The following is a 16,202-nucleotide window of genomic DNA, read 5'->3' as shown; positions in this document are numbered from 1 at the left end:
GCTCGGGAAGAGACCCCACGGTGGGGATACCCCGTGGGGGAGACCCGCTGAAGTGGTCATCACCGACGTCTCAGCTGTGCAGGCAGATGCCACGGGGGAGCCGCTGCAGCAGAGTAGGCTGGTGGCCTGGGGGCAGTTTGGGGTGCTTACGGTTGTTTATTTGTGGGGTCTCTGTCTCCTGGCGGGGAACGGGAGAGGGGGCGGGCGACACCCCGCTCCAGGGACACGACAACCCAGTCCCAGCCCCGGGCCCACCTGGGCCCCCTCAGCACCCGCGACGGGCCCAGCGCCCCGGGGCGGCGCGGCGCGAGCAGCAGCGCCGCCTGCCGGGCAGGGCGAGGGCGCTCCCTGCCCTGGGTCCCACCCGGCCCGTCTGTGCCCGCTTCCCGCCGGTTTCCCCCGCTCCACTCCGCCCCGCCCGGCTCCGTCTGTCTCCAGCGCGGCCGCAGCTGCCTGCACAGATACGGTGTCGGCGGGCCAGGAGAGCGCGGAAACACCTGTTTCCAACATGGGGAAGGTGGGGAGGGAGAGCGAGCGCTACTGCCCGGCCCCGCCGAGGGCTCCCTCCTCTCCCGGCGGCTCTAACCCGGCCGTATAGCCCGTGGGATCGCCTTTCAGAAAGATCGCATTCCGTTTTTACACGTTCGGCTGAAAAACGCGTCTCGACCCTCTCCTCACGTGTTGTTTTTTTTCCACCGTGTCCGTTCCGGGGGGTGGTGGGTGGGGGGCACGCTCGGGGCTGAGGCGGTTGCGGCATCGACGGACCTGGGGCTTCCGACAGCCCCGGTGCCACCGACCCGCCCGGGGGCTCCGACCGACCCGGCCCGTGCGGGGTCTGGGGTCGGGGCAGCGGGGCCGGGCAGGGCCGGGAGCGGGGCCGGGGCTGCCGGCGGTGCGGGAGCGGGTGCGTGCGGGGGCTCCATGATTTCATCGTCGGCTGGCGGGGACCTGCCAAGAGCTGTTACGCCTCACTGCGATGTGTAGCTTTTTCCTGCCATTTTTTTCATAATAAAAGAGGGAGTGAAGCGGGCTTTTTTTTTTTCCTTCTTCTTCTTTTTTTTTTTTCTTCTTTTTTTAAAAGGCAAAAAAAAAAGCCAAATGCATCAGAGAAGGGGGGGAGGGAAGCAATAGCCAAAGGGGATGCCAGTGAGGTGTGGCTTGCATTTAAATATCCAATATGTCAATGTAAGGGGAGTGTGTACGTATATAAAGTGCAGTTCGCATCCGACGGCGGGACACTGGATCCAGCGATGGGAGGCGCGGGCGGCGCGGGGCCGGGCCGGGGCCGGCAGCGCGGGGCCGGGCGGCCGCAGCCCGCGCTCTGAGCGGCCTCTCTGCCCGCGCCCCCGGGGCCGCTCCGCTCCGCGCCCATGGCCGAGGTGGGTGGCTTCCTGGGCGCGCTGGACCCCGACCTGCACGGCTTTCCCCCCGCGCTGGGCGCCGGGCTGCCCCTCGCCGACTCCCCCGGCTTCCTTAACGAGCGCCTGGGGCAGATCGAGGGGCGACTGCAGCGGGGCTCCCCCACCGACTTCGCTCACCTCAAGGGCATCCTGCGGCGGCGGCAGCTCTACTGCCGCACCGGCTTCCACCTGGAGATCTTCCCCAACGGCACGGTGCAGGGCACCCGGCAGGACCACAGCCGCTTCGGTAAGGGGCCGGGGGGTGCCCGAGCAGGTGCCCTGCGCGCACAGCTAATTACCCCGCTAATATAAATCATCCCGGGACGGATATAATTGGTCTCCTAAACAAATGCGCTCACTCCCTAGCAATGCGGGAGTTTTTATTTCCAATTTCCTAGTCTCCCGGCGCTCAGCCTTTCTGCAGGTGCACTAAAACGTGCCTTTGCAAGAAAAACTAAAAAAAAAAAAAAAAAAAAAAAATTAATAAATTAAAAAAAGAGGACGGTGTCCAGCTTTAGCTCTGCCTCTGAAGTTAGTCGTGAGGGAGGCAAAACAGAGACGTTCCTCGTTGGAATTTCTTGGAAATTCCTAGGTTGGAAAAAGAAATTCCTTGCTTTTTTAGTTGTTTCTTTCTTTTTTCTTTTCTTTTTTTTTTTAAACGCCTCCTTCTTTCTGGCGTCTGCCGATATTTGTGAGCTGCTTTCTTTTACGTGCATGACTTTGATTAGAAGAGCGTCTCCCCAGAGTGGGCAGGGATCTGTTGGCTGGAGGGGTGTCGGTAGCTGGGTTAGGGAAGGGGAAAGGGAAGGGGAAAGGAAAAGGAAAAGAAAGGAAAGGAAAGGAGGAAGCTGAAGAGGGAAAAATACTTAGGGGACCTCGGAAAGAAAGAAGATGGAACAATAGGCAGAGCACCGTGGATTTACCTTGCTGCCCGGGAAACAGCTGGAAGAATGCCGTGCCTGTGTCAGTGGCATACAAGAGCAGCGATCTCTAATGAGACTATATGTAATCTTCAAAAAATGCATCCCAAGCCACAGGCGAAAGAGTACAGTCAGTTTGAGCCCAGTAAGAGAAATTCCCGCTACTCCAGCATCTAGTGCAGGTGTCTGTATAAGCTATCAACAAGTCCCATGCCAGTGATCTCAGCTATGTTGTCAACAGGTTGCAAGACGTGCTCACAAGACTTTTTATAGTTTTCAAGTGATTTAACTCCTCGGTGAAAGGAATTCTTTTTTTGCCTATACTTGTTTGCAAGCAGTCAGTTCTGATAGTTCGGGAAGTGCTGCCACTGCTATTGTTGGAGGTGCAAGGCAGGTTTCTGGAACAATTGGGGAAACTTATCTTTCCATAAACACCAGGTGTGTGCATGGCATGTCCCTGCCTAAATCAACAAGAAAGTCATAACCCGCGGGTCAGAGTCAGGTACTAATATGCTCGTGGGGCGAGTGTTCTTTAATTACCTCCTGAAAACACCCATCTTTTAACCTTTCATGCTGTAATACACGATGGGTTTCCACGTTCAAAGAGTTGAAAGCAAACCCATTGCATCTGGTTGGTTTTAGTTCAAGCTGCCACGTAGTGTTTCTAGTCTATCAGTTCTTTTTCCTTACCTTTGTAGAACTAAACAGCCAGTTTCAAATGGCAGCATTTGTTTCAGATCCATGTGTTATAAAGATTGAGTAAAACAAGTATATTTTCCAACTTGGAAAAAACATGTTAGACGTGCTAAAAGTTTTCGTGGATTTTGCACGCTGAAGTTTTAAGTCACACCGTGATTTCAATAAATCGAAACATTGGCATTCCCTAAGTGTTTTAGCAGTCCGCATCCAGCTCCGTAAACTAGGCCAGATTCAGATATTATAGTTTTCTGCTTCAGGGTTTTCCCAGAGGCGGTGTAAAATAAATAGTTATTTGTTGTAATTGCAAGACAAAGCCCCAAAGGATTAGGCTGGAATCCTTGCGTTCAGATCAAGTTGGACTAAGCCTTGCTTCAGCAGAGACTCAAAGCAATAATGTATTGGCACACAGTATTCACCATCTGCGTTCAGTAGCCATGAATATTTAAATTCCAATGTTACCGGTATGGTTCATATTAGGATGTCATGTATCGATGCATTCCTAAATTTTGCATGCAACAGTCAGAAAGAAGTAACTTATAACAGGAATAGGCAGCCTGAGCGATTCTGGGGACTCCAAAGCTGTGGTGAGGGGTGCAGAGGTAGACAAGGGGTTCAGGGGAGCACTTTAAAGCTGCCTTAAATCTTGAAGCACCTGGAGAAATACTTAGAAATCCAGGATCAAGCCCATGTGGCTGGAAGGTACCGTGCGCAGATAATTAAGGTGCTTCATGGATGGCAGAGATGCCACAGCCCAGGCATGTGTCCAGCTGCAGGTGGGATGTTGGGTAGAAGCAGACTTGGCATCCCCATCTCTTAATTTGGAAGGGATTCAGGAATAGACAGGTGGTATCTGCACCCTTCCATGCACAGCCATCCCAAAAGCTACCAGATGTGCAAGACATCCTCATCTTCCAGAGAGGAAAATAGCCAAAGCCCCACTGATGCAGAACAGTCCCAAGGTCCCAACAGTGAGGGTTTAAAAAAAGAGATTCTTTTGTACCACAGCATTTGGGGGTGCGATTGTAGGACACAGGGGAGGTACTGGCATCATCCACCCACACTGCCTGAGCAATCACTGGAATTACTGCCTTTTATCTGTCAAGGACTGGAGCTTTCCTAAATCACACCTGTCTTCTGGAATGTGATATTTTATACTTCTAAACACACAGATTCTTGCAAGAACAATGGAGCACAGCTTATTTTTCTTAGAGGAGCTTTAATGCAAAATGTGGAAAAGCCCTCTAGGTTTCTTGGAATAAAGTTCATTCTCGCACTACAGAAGTGCCCAAATTCACTCTCTCAACTGGCAGCTCTGGAAAGGTCACCCCCAAAAGGATAAAGTGTTTTCCAAAATGTATCTCCCTCACTGCACCTAGTCAGAACCTTCCTCTACAAAGAAATAAAGGACAATCAAAATCTGGAGGGGGTCTGGACTGACATTAGCACCCCTATGACAATCCTTCTCAGAATGAAACTGAGAGAAGTTTGCCAGGAAAATCCCTGCCAGGAGGAACTGCTCCTTTACTGCCTCACATCTCTTTTACAGCAGCATTAAAGAAGCGAACCCAACGGTGCCACCCACTGCAGTGGAGGAGGGAAAGAGGCCTTGAGGTTGCACTGCAGATGAATAAAGGCAGAAATCAAAGCTCTTCTGGGGTACAAACCTGATCATGGATATATTACAGAGATTCCTAGAGAAGCTTCTGAGACCTCCAGAGAAAGTTTGGCTGTAATTTTGACCTTAAGACCATAGTGCACCTGTTGCTGAACAGTTGTTGAGGTTTTTAGCCGAAGCTTTAGGTTTGTAGCCATTAATACAACATCTGATGTTTCTGTACCCCAGCTCCTGAATACAGTCATGTAAGAAGAGACAGGTGCAGGGAGCTGAAATGTTCTTTGAGGGATGGTTTAGAGTAAGGCGAGAGTGTGTGGGTCTGGCCATGGCAAAGCTCAGGAGATTATTCAGTGCTTTAGTGGTAAATGAATCCAGTCAGAGTCTTAATCAAATCTCTCCAAGTCTTATCTGGAAAGGCTCAAGGAACAAAGAGAATGAATAATCAAAGTGAGGGAAAAAAAGAGGCAAGTCCTGGGGGAAAGAAAAAAGAAAGCAAAAGAAAAAAACAAAAGCATGTTCTACCACAAAAACACACCGCTACAATTGGAAAGAGAATTCTTGAGCTGGCCCCAGTGGCCACTCCCTGTGCTGCTGGGGATCAGATGTACGAAGCTGCAATTTTGTCTAGAATTGGAGTGAGTTAAGGACAGGATGGATATCCGCCCACATATTTTCAGCCTTCACTCTGTCTCCTGACTTGTGGGTTCAAGTTATGTTCTTAATGCTCTTTCAACATAGTCATCTTCCATGCACGTCTCCAAATGCCACTCAGAGATCAGAAAAGAGGAATAGTACAAGGGGTGTTGTCAGAAGAGATTGTCATGGGCACATCTTGGAAGAAATTTCATTTGCAATACCCATATCTACCCAACCTGCACCAGGTGAGGGATGTCTCATTCCTGCTCAGAGAGGGAAGAGGCTGATGCTGCTCCTGCCTTGGTCCTTCCCAGGTCTTTGGAGACCTGGACTGATGTACTTCATACAGAGCATGCGTGTGGGCACACTCCAGAAAAGATCTGGGTTCCCCTGCCTTAGACATCCCTCAGTTTCTTAGTGGAACCAGCAACGTTTTCCTGCTTCTCAGAAGTGACAGGAGACAAAAAAAGTGCTGATGATGAGAACTGTGTCTGTACCTACAGGAAGGTCCGTCTACCATTCTCCAGTTACTTGATATGTTTCACTTGAATATTCCTTTGTCTCCAGCCTGGGAAACACTCCCCCATTCCTGGGTGTATCTGTATAATCCAGCTTTACTTTTTACACTCCCTGTAGTTGTCTGTCTTTCTTCACTCCCTGTGTTAATTTCTAGTCTGCAGATGGGAAAAAGCACTCAGCAGTTCAGTACCTCCCTCATGTCAGAACTGGTGGGTAGTGAAGGGAGGAAACCACCCTCATCTGCACCTCTCTCCTCCCTGTTTGGGATTCTTTTCAGCTAAGAAACCACAACAGCTACTGAGAAGAGCAGAGCCAGGGTCTGTGCCTGTCTGGCTTGGAAAGGCTGCCTTCCTTGCCAGTGCTGCCTGTTCCTGATGTTTCTGCAGGCAGGATGTGTCCCCAGGCCAGGATGTGTAGCTGGGTATATTTCAGCGTGTAAAATGTCTGCTCTGGTCCATAAAGTGTGTTTTGTGGTGTTTGCTTCCCTGTTTGTCCCCAGGCCTTGCCGCTCCCAAGTCCGTATTTTGTGTCCCCTAGCACCTGCTGGTTTCAGGGAGGGCTGGATTGGTTGCACAAGCCCCAGAGCAGGCAGGGGAAAAGGAGGACGGGTCTGAGGGTAGGGAGGAATTCCTGCAGCCAGCTTAGCCGCCAGCACCTGACGATGAGTCTGCACTGCACAAAGTGGGTCAGGGGTGTCCATCCCCGTCTGCCCTGTCCTGTATTTAGGCAGTGATGCAGTGTCATCTGAGAGTTGTCACATCCATGCCCCAGGCTGTGGGGTGACCCAGAGCTGTGGCTGCCACTGAAGTCAGCTGGCTCAGGTGGCCGCTTGTCATGCGGTGCCTTAAAACCAAGGCAATACTTCCAAGAGGCACTCTGGGAGGTAACCTGATCAGAGCATCAATTGCCCAGGGCTGGATGTTTTGGGAGCTAAATTAGGAGAGTTGGAGCCGTGCTAAAGGTTAGAGCAACTTTCCCCTCCAGTCAATGGAGACATGCAGTCATCAGATGAGATGAGGAAAACCTTCTTCCTTCTGCCTCCCAGCTAATTAATCCTCCACTGGACACTGGCAAAACTGCCCGTGACCTCCACATAGGTAGTGTGTGAAATCCATAATAACACAGTCCCACCACTCCTTTCAGGAAGTCTTCCTGGGAAGATTGAAGGTCCCCACCACTTGTGGTGTTGGGTAGGGGCTGTTTGTTTTTAAGTGCTTCACCAAAGGTTCTCCTGTTACAAGTCTTTCCCCCATTGAAACAGCTGCAGCTGTGGGGGTGCAGCAGCCAGACCCTGCTGTTTCTGTCCAGAGGAAATGAAGCTGCCACCGTCATAGCAGGCTGCAGCCATGGGTAAAACAGTTGCTGTTGCAGGGCTAGGGATGGCAGGGACAGATGCTGCTGGAGTGGGAAGAGGCTGGAGGCTGGGACAGGCAGCAGGACATAGGGGGCAGGAGGGGGTTCTGGCAGTAACAGTGGCAGGGGTGATGAAGAATGGACTGGCATTTCCCTGGCTCCAAAGGCTGCAGAGGAAGATGCATTTTCAACCTGTATGCTTTGAAGTTGGATTTTATTCCTATGGCTTGTATATACATTTTGCGTTGACAAGTATCCCACTGGGGTGCCAGGATGAAGATAGTCCTCACAGACATCTCTTCTAGTGCTTTCCATTTCTTTTTACTGAACCCATGACTTTAAAACCTGTAGGACAATCATCTTATTCTAGAAGACAAAATGACACTCATTTTGGTGAAGAATAAAACCTAGCATGGTAACAGCCTTCTGACATTGCTAGTGGCCAGGCCCAAGTTTCTACATCTGTCTTCTTGGTGATAATTATGAAAAAAATCCAAACCAAGAAAGCCTTGCAAAGCTTTTCTCATTAGCAAAGACAATCCCTCTTAGGGAACTCAAATTCACAATGCTGGGGAGAAGCCCAGACTGGAAATCAGAAGATTGCACACAGATGGGACTATGGAGTTAAGAACTGTATTGTTACTGGGAATGGCTGGTTTGTTTTTGTTGCTGGAGCCTGGTGTTTTTTTCCTCTGTATGATTTGCAGGTTTTTTTTTTCTTTTTTAGGGATTTTGGAGTTTATTAGCCTGGCAGTGGGGCTGGTGAGCATCCGTGGGGTGGACTCTGGACTCTACCTCGGCATGAATGAGAGAGGCGAGCTCTATGGGTCGGTAAGTTCAGGCTGGGCTGATTGCACCCTGTCCCACAGGCAGCACTGCAGCCTGGAGCCTCAGCTACAGTGCCACAAGCTGCTCTGGCACAGGCCCTCCACATCCTTGGGGTGCCAGTGATCTCCAACCTACCCTCGATGCCGCTGCTGTTTTAACATAAATGATATATAGGAAATTGGGTTTAAGGGAGGATTCACTCCTGCTGTGGGAGCCCACTGTGGTGCCCAGCCCCCAGGCATCACACTGAGGTTTTGCCTGTCAGAAATGGTGTGGCAGTGGCCAGGTAAAGGCAGGGGGACATTTAGCAAAAGGCTATGTTTGTTTATGTGTTTTCCCAGCCTGAGTAACACATCAGTTGTATTCACTTCTCATGGTCAGGCCTGCACCTATCTGCAGGTCTTGTCTTTATATTATGGCTCTTTAACCAAGAGAAGCTGAAACTGTGGCCTGAATGTTATTGTAAAATTCTCTGTAACTCCTTTTAGGAGTTTAGGGCTGCTGTTCATGATTTGCTAGAAGTGCCGTTTTCAGGCTAAAATTTTCCATGTTTTGACTAAAACCCCAAGTGTAAACTCGTTAAGTGTTATGACTTACAGTCAAAATGCCAGGTCTTAACAGCTGGGCAGAGGTGCTTCCTACAGGTTAATTTAACTCAGTTCCTAATTATTTAGCTCAATTAAGGGTGGATCACAGTAAAAATAAAATAAAATCAAATAAACCGGTTTTAAACCGAAGCAGAAGGCAGCACTTCCTCTCACCATCAGATAAGCTTCAGTGTACAAGTTAAAACTCATGTACTCTGCATTCTCAGAAGCTGTAAGAAAACCTTTGATTGGCAAAGCACGAGTTTAGCTCATTTTTCCTTGTCCTCTTTCCACCTGAGGCTGACACAGATGAGATAGTTGTCCAGAGAAGCTGTGGCTGCACCATCCCTTGCAGTGTCCAAGACCAGGCTGGATGGGGCTTAGAGCAATGTGGGATAGTGGAAGGTGTCTCTGCCCAGGGCAGGGATGAGCTTTAAGGTCCCTTCCAACCCAAACCATTCTGTGATTCTCTGATCATCAAATACTGCATGCACCAATAACTGTTCTTTTCCCACCTCATTTCTGTAACAGCTTCTGCCCAGCACAGCTGTTAAATGCAGAGACAGTGGTTAAATTAAAAAGGTGCAAAATAGAAAAAAGAAAAATCACCAGGATTCCATAAACCACAAAATATCCTGAAGCACAGTTCAGAAAGCAGGGCTGGAGCAGCTCCTCTCCTGTCAAACTCTAAGGCTGCTCAGCAGCTCCTGGAGTTTCAGCTTTCACTCATGCCTGCTGGAGAACATGAGCCTTTGTATCCCCCGCCTCTTTGCCTTCAAACCTTGCAGCTCTGATTGTGAATCGAGTTTCATGATGGGTTAATTAAATTCTAGATCCCGTGTTCATGTTACAACACAGAAACAAAAATAGGGTAACAGCACTGAATCTGGAAACAGAATTGACCTGAATATAGTCATGGGAGCTGTCCCTGCCCATTGCAGGGGTCTTTAATGAGGTGATCTTTAAGGTTGTTTCCAACCCAAACCATTCTGGGATCTCGTGCACCAGGCAGGACACTGCAGGGACACACTCAAAAGGCTGCTCCAAACTGCCGGCCTCACGAGCCAGGTCCCCAAATAACCCTGGAGTTTTAAAATCTGGGACACGTGGGTTGTACAATGATGGCTTTTGGAACTCAAAAGCCACTACAGTATTCTTAATTAGAGGTCCATAAAACAGAGCCTGACAACAGCATTAGCATTACAATGGTATTTTGGGAGATCACAGTACAGCGGTATTTTTAAATTTTCAGCAAGTTTATTATTTCCCTCTGTGCCAATTTTGCCTGATGCCTGTGTTGATGCAGCCAGAGCCAGCCATCCCCACAGCGACACGTGGAGTCCCCTCAGGACACAGAGCTTTTCCGCCTGTCCCTGTTGGCCTCTAGCCAGCATTGCTGTAAAGCTCCCCAAGGATTTCAGAAATGCCACTAATACTTAGGGCAGCAAAAGTCACGGGCAGCACCTTGCCTGCTGCCTGTGTGGTGTCAGGTTCAGTGGGGACATGCCAGGGCTTGGAAGGAATAAATCACACCTTGCAGAATCACCCCAGACTCACCAAACATTTTCCACAAGCACTGTACTCCAAACTGCCCAGTGCAGCACGGGGGAATGGGGGCAAAGCAGCAGCCAGAGTTCAGCCAGTCATCAGGTTCCAACATATTCCAAGTAGATGGCATCTGAGAGGAGGGAAAAAAACCAGCCTGAGAGCTGGGAAGAGAAGCCCACAGTTCCCTGGGTCTCAGATGGCCAAGGCTGTGGCCTAGGACTTTTGGAGGGCTCACAACTCACCTCAGGCTTTATTTAATTAGCAGCAAAACATTGAAAACAGGTTCTGAGCACAGGTGAGCTCCTGGATTGTGTTACAAAACACATCTACTGCAAGCAGTAACATTTACTGAGCACTCAGTGTGCCTCAGAGGGGACACATTCCCTGCCCAGATAGTTTACAGTGGAGGGACAGAGGCTGTAATATTAGAGCACTCTACATTTGCAGGCTGCCCTTCAGCTGAAAGGGCTCCCAGTCAGCCTGGCAGTACCCTTGTGGGATGGGATGGGATGGCTGGACCCTCTGTGACAGCACAGCAGAGCTGGCAAAGCCACCTGTGTCCTTGTGGGGCAGAGGGACAGCCTTGCTCCCCACTGCAGCCAGGCACATCCCTGTAGCTGGCACATGGAGATGGGAGGGAGAGGGAAGGAACACTGGACATAAGTGAAAGGTCCATCATCAAACAGCCACTGCCAAGAGCCCTCAGCAGTAAGGGCTGGATGGGAAGGCTGGCTGTGGCTGTGGTGACACCAGTGCCATCTGTCCCCCCATGCCGGCATGGGGTGCACCGGCCACACACCCTCATCACATCACCTGTCACCACCCTAAATGTTCCCTGGGGTCTGACATCCCACGTCCCTCTGGGTCTTGTTACAGCCTCCCATCACAGCTCGCTGCCACTCCAGGAGGTGAAATCCTGAGCAATGCTTTCATTCCCATCTCAGTGCATCTTCCTATGTGCCCTGAACTTCAAAAGCAGTGCTTGCTCCTGTTTTCCTGTTTAGAACCTTTCAGATGTGCTGCCTGCTGCTTCTCTCACCCAAAAGAGGGGATTTGGGGTCTGTGGTACCTTGGAGGGAGCTGCTGCAGGGGGATGTGTCCCTGCCTGGTGGCACGACCATCCCGGCAAGCTCAAACTCACACCTGGACAGGTTTGGAGCTTTGTTTTGTGCCTGTCTGATTTATTCATGGAGCACCTTTGCAAAATCCATGCCCACCTTCTGCTTTTGTCTCCTTCCTCCTCCAACTCCAGAGGTCCATGGGTCTTGACTTGTGCCCATTTCCAGCTCTCATCCAGGGGAGTCATCCCCAGCAGCACAGTCCTCATCCTCAGGGGAGCCAGGAGAAGGCAGCTGGGAAAATGCTAGAAAAACAAAGTAAGGCATGGTGGCAATGTTTTCTCTTGTACCTTTTTGACACGAGTGTCTCTCTGTTCCCCTGCGGCGCTGCCCTCGGCAGAAGAAGCTCACCCGGGAGTGCGTTTTCCGCGAGCAGTTTGAGGAGAACTGGTACAACACGTACGCCTCGACGCTCTACAAGCACCCCGACTCGGAGCGCCAGTACTACGTGGCCCTCAACAAGGACGGCTCCCCCCGCGAGGGGTACAGGACTAAGAGACACCAGAAATTCACCCACTTTTTACCCCGGCCTGTGGACCCTGCCAAAATCCCTGCCATGTACAGAGACCTCTTCCACTACAGGTGATGGTTCCTGCAGTGTCAGTGTACATACTTGGGCTCCCAAGCTTTTTCCCAGAGCACTCTATTAATAGTCATTCCATCATTCCTGTAAGAGTAGATGACCTAGGGAAGCACTTACATTGAATTCAGACACTGCTGTTCCTCCTTGTTTCCAGTGTATATCGAACCTGGGTTATTTATGGGGCGGGGGTAGGGGAAGGGAGGGAACCCTACATTTAATCTTCCATTTTCGTTCACTTTCGGTACCCGGTTGCTACAAGAGAGGCTGAATGTTCAATGTTATGGTTGCTTAAAGGAACGAGCAGGTGGGCAAACCTGATCACTGGGGAAAAGAAAGCCCCAAAACGACATAAAAATGAAGAGAAGAAAAGAAAACGAAGACCACAGAACTGCTGCAGATGTTGCTGCTGAGTTGGGATAGTTCCCTGCTAAGGAAAAGCCTTTGAGTGGTGCCCTGCTTAAGCAGCCTGGGAGTTTGCTACATGGATAATGCTCCATGGACTGGTCCTGATTTGTGGGGTTCTTCCTGCTGTTGGGGGTGGGAATGGGGCAAGGAACATTATTCAGATGTAAGCATGGATACTGTGCATAAGGACAAAACTATTTATAAAATGTATATGATATTTATTTTATATATTTATTTATTTCAAAATAATTTTATTTTTAATGAGAGATGCTATGACCGGATTTTCATCAGGAAGAATAAGGTCCTACTGAAACAGGAAAAAAATGAGTTTTAAGAGCTTATCGGCAATAAAATTGTCTTTATATTATAGATTTCTCGCTAGCCCTTTTTTTTGGCACTCTTCAACAACTAACCCGGTATTTCCCCAGCAACATGAACAATAAATCCACCTCTAAAAGGGCTTTGTGCAGTAAAGATCAATTTCCTAAGCCCCAAGCTTCTGCAGGAAGATGACATCAAATCACAACTGTGGGAAGCACCAGCTCGGTCTCCTTGGGGCGTGAGGCAGCACTGTGGATTTACCATCCTGCTCCAAACCAAGAGGACAAACATTTGGAGCATCTGCTGTGTTTTGGATGGACCCATCAGTCCCACAATAAAACCAGCACATCTTGCATGAGATTTACCTGCAGCACCATGATAAATCTGTGGAGAAATAGAAAGCAACAACAGCAATTCTAAACGCCCTCACTTTCAGGCAATTACCGTGGATGAGGGTCATCCCCTGCTGCAGGCAGTGCTTGGATGTTCATGGCTGTGTGGCATTTTCCTCTGCAGAAGCTGCCTGGTCCCACAGTCCTGTCACCTCTCCTCTGCCTCCAGCTGGGCTCAGCAAACCTGATGATATTTGGCAGCCCTGAGCCAGCCCCATATTCCCAGCTGGTGCCCAACAGTGCCAGGGAGCACAGCCCTCCTCCAGTCAGACCAGGCCAGGGACACTCATGGGGGTGGCTTGGCTGTGCCAGCACAGGCCCTCAAGTGACATTTGTGCCACGTCTGCCCTTGCTGCCTGCTTAGGATGTCAGAGACCTGCAGGGAAAGCTTCCAGCAATGATGCCAGCTCATGTTCTGTCCCCCGTGATCAGCAGAGAGGGATTTCAGCACACGGTGTGAGCAAGAGTGTGTGGTTGCAGAGGGACAGGCACTTTGCAGCACGAGGAGAGACTGACAGCAAACAGGGTTCTCTGGAGTGTGCAAAAACCTGAACAGCTCCAGCTGTGGTGACTCTGGCTTTTCCTTATCACAACTGCTTTGTCCACAGTGTTTCTTAACTTTCTCCTTGCAAAACAGCCATGGTAACACCTCAGCTCCTTCATCTTCAGCCTGTGAATTCCCAGGACATTTTCACTGACCTAGAGATGATCTACCCCAGCTTCTTCATGAGCTACATCACTAATGGAGCAGCAGCCCTAGAGGCCAGCTCTGCTCCCGACTGTCTCTCACCCTCTCTGCCACCTCCCACATCCCTTCGCTGTCCCAGCGGGTCCGGCAGCCACCAGACGACAGGCTGGGGTTGGCAATGAGGAGATTACAGGAGCTTTACCTTCAATGATCCAGACATGAAGGAATTTAATCCCATGTTTGAAATAAAAAGAGTTTATTTAGCTTCTTCCTCTGAGTCACTGCCGGAACATCTCATCCCCGGCTGCCGAGTCGGGAGCTCCAGCGCTCAGGAGAGGCGTCCTCAGGTGCACTTTTGACCTTCCCCTGCAAGAAGGGAAACCCCCCCAGCCCTGGAGCCTCACTCTGCCCTCTGGGATGATCCTGGTCCCTCCAGCCAGGGCTTTTCCATTGTGGTTGAAGATAAATCTGGTGGTTAAGATGCCGCTCCTTTTCAAAATGAAGGTCAAAACCTGATCTCAGCCATGCCAAGTACATATTTTACCAACTCCAAAGGGAGATGATTTGGCCCATGGGGGCAATGCTGGACTTGTTCTTCTGATACCCAACTCAAAGAGCTGCTGCAGCAGAGCCTCCTGCTGCAAAGGGACACACAGGTACCAGGGATGCTGTAAAACACCTTTTCAGGATCTGGGTTCAAAATACTCATACTTTTGCAAAAAGCAAAATCCACAAAGAATTTACTGGAAACCCCTTGGTAAAGGCTGGTGTCCTGTCCTGTGTGGGGCATTCATTAAATGGGGAAGTCAGCATTGCTAAATCCCACTCAAATGGTTCTTTCACAGGAATTTACATTGTTTGGTTCTGGTTCTGCAAAGCAGCTGAAGATGTGATTGACCTGAGTGAGCTAGGAGCTGAACAGCAGCAGAGGGAACCATCACAGACATGGGGTGCATTTTGAGTGGCCCAGGAGGTGGCTGTGATGCACAGTGGGTTTGTGTGGACACACTCATCTCTTCACACCATCCTGTCCCCCTGGTCCAGCTGTTACCCCACCTGAAGATGCCAACTGCACCTTTGGCCTGGAGGTGTTACAGGGCTGGCAAAGGAAAGTTTGAGAGGAAAACATGTTTGGGTTGCTTGAAGCTAACAGAATCTTCCAAGTCAGCAAAAGGAAACAGTGTTTGTTTGGGGTCTCTGCTCATGTAGATTCCATGGGATTCAAAGTCACAACAGCCAACTGGAAAACTTCTCTCCAAGGGGAGGCAGGGGCTGGTGCAGGGAGGGCTGTGATCCCCAGAAACCCCACTGTGCCCCTGAGCCCAGAGCTGTTCTACACACAAGGCTGTGGGTCTGGAAACACCACAGCAAACGGGACAAAGGCATCTCTTCAAACCTTCTCCTTCCACCCCAGAGGGGTGAGCCTGTTCTGTGAAACATTATCCTGGGACAGCTGTGCAGAGCAGGAGGGAGGAGGCTCCAGCAAAGAGGTGAGAAAGTACTGCAGTCTCACTATGGAGGGTGCAGAAACAGTGGGGAGCTGCCTGGGAGAGGCCAACATGGAGCCAAGCATAACAGTGCCTTTCTCCCCGGCCTTGGCTCATGATCCAAGGCACAGGGATGGATTGTCTGGAGACTGACATACAAATGCCAACACCCATGTGCCCTCAGGGACATCCCCATGGAGACACTGCTGCCTGGGGGTGGAATGCATGGCTTGGGGCAATGCATGGCTTGGGACTCCTTGGTGAGTCTTTGGAGTCCCCAAAGACTCGCCTCCTGTGGAGAGAGTGATGGAGAGCCCAAAACTGCAGAGGGAATCCAGAAAGAAGAAATCCAGAAACTGCTGGAAGGCAATGAAGATGTCGTGGTGTTGTCCCACCTGGCTGGACATCCAGAGAGATGTGCTGCTGCTGCCAGACTTTGGCTGAGATGTTTCTGGAAGGGCACCCAGGAATGGAGCATTCCTGAAGGAGAAGGGCTGAAGTTTGTGTTGATGTGGAGACAAAGACATCTGCACCCCTTGGATCAGTGCTGGTTATTGCTTTTTCCAAAGCTGCCCCAGAGCTGCTGAATTCTCATCATGGAGAACACCAAGTCTGTCACCTCACACCTGTGCTGGGGTTGAGCAGGAGCTCTGGGAAGTGAATTCCAGGGATTCTCAGGCCCTCCCCTCCCTGTGCCAGGAGGTATCTGGCACCAAGATGCCACCGAGCAGGGCAGGTCACCACACCAGACATGGCCAGGGCACGTGGCCTCCACTGCTGCTGCTCGTGGGCATGGCAAGAACCCAGGGAAATGAGCAACACTGAGTTCCTAAAGCAGCTGGTGTGCCTGGATTGGCTTTGAGGGGTGCCTCAGGCACCAGTTCCAGTCTCACTCATTCTCAAGCAGGTTTTGTGCACACAAGGTCAGGGTGGTGTTTGAGGTCGAGGCTGAGCACAGACCCATAGGTGACCCCACCTCCCCCTGCACCCACCTTCCCTGAGCCCCTGCCCTTCTCCAGGGCAGTGTCCCCACTCAGGCCACAGCCCCTTCCAACAATCTCCTTCACTGACCCCCAAGCCACCCCTGGGGAAAGCAGGAACAG

The 16,202-nt window shown here is 50.6% G+C and overlaps 1 protein-coding gene across 1 annotated transcript; it reads left to right on the top strand.

Moving 5' to 3' along the window:
• The first annotated feature begins 1,370 nt into the window (after positions 1-1,370).
• FGF16 (fibroblast growth factor 16) lies at positions 1,371-12,582 on the top strand. The gene is made up of 3 exons (XM_009090500.4): positions 1,371-1,647; positions 7,870-7,973; positions 11,564-12,582. Exons 1-3 carry the CDS (start codon positions 1,371-1,373, stop codon positions 11,807-11,809), a joined length of 627 nt encoding a protein of 208 aa, XP_009088748.2. The 3' UTR covers positions 11,810-12,582.
• The last annotated feature ends 3,620 nt before the right edge of the window (positions 12,583-16,202 follow it).

This window comes from Serinus canaria, chromosome 4A (genome assembly GCF_022539315.1).
Source record: "Serinus canaria isolate serCan28SL12 chromosome 4A, serCan2020, whole genome shotgun sequence".
Classification (NCBI taxonomy): domain Eukaryota; kingdom Metazoa; phylum Chordata; class Aves; order Passeriformes; family Fringillidae; genus Serinus; species Serinus canaria.
Note: the sequence above shows the minus strand (reverse complement) of the source record. Positions and strands in the feature narration are given on the sequence as shown.

Coding starts and splice junctions, on each gene's coding strand:
- FGF16 (XM_009090500.4), top strand. CDS start 1,371: ATGGCCGAGGTGGGTGGCTTCCTGGGCGCGCTGGACCCCGACCTGCAC. Junction 1,648..7,869: donor GCAGGACCACAGCCGCTTCG/GTAAGGGGCCGG, acceptor TTTCTTTTTTAG/GGATTTTGGAGTTTATTAGC. Junction 7,974..11,563: donor GAGGCGAGCTCTATGGGTCG/GTAAGTTCAGGC, acceptor TGCCCTCGGCAG/AAGAAGCTCACCCGGGAGTG.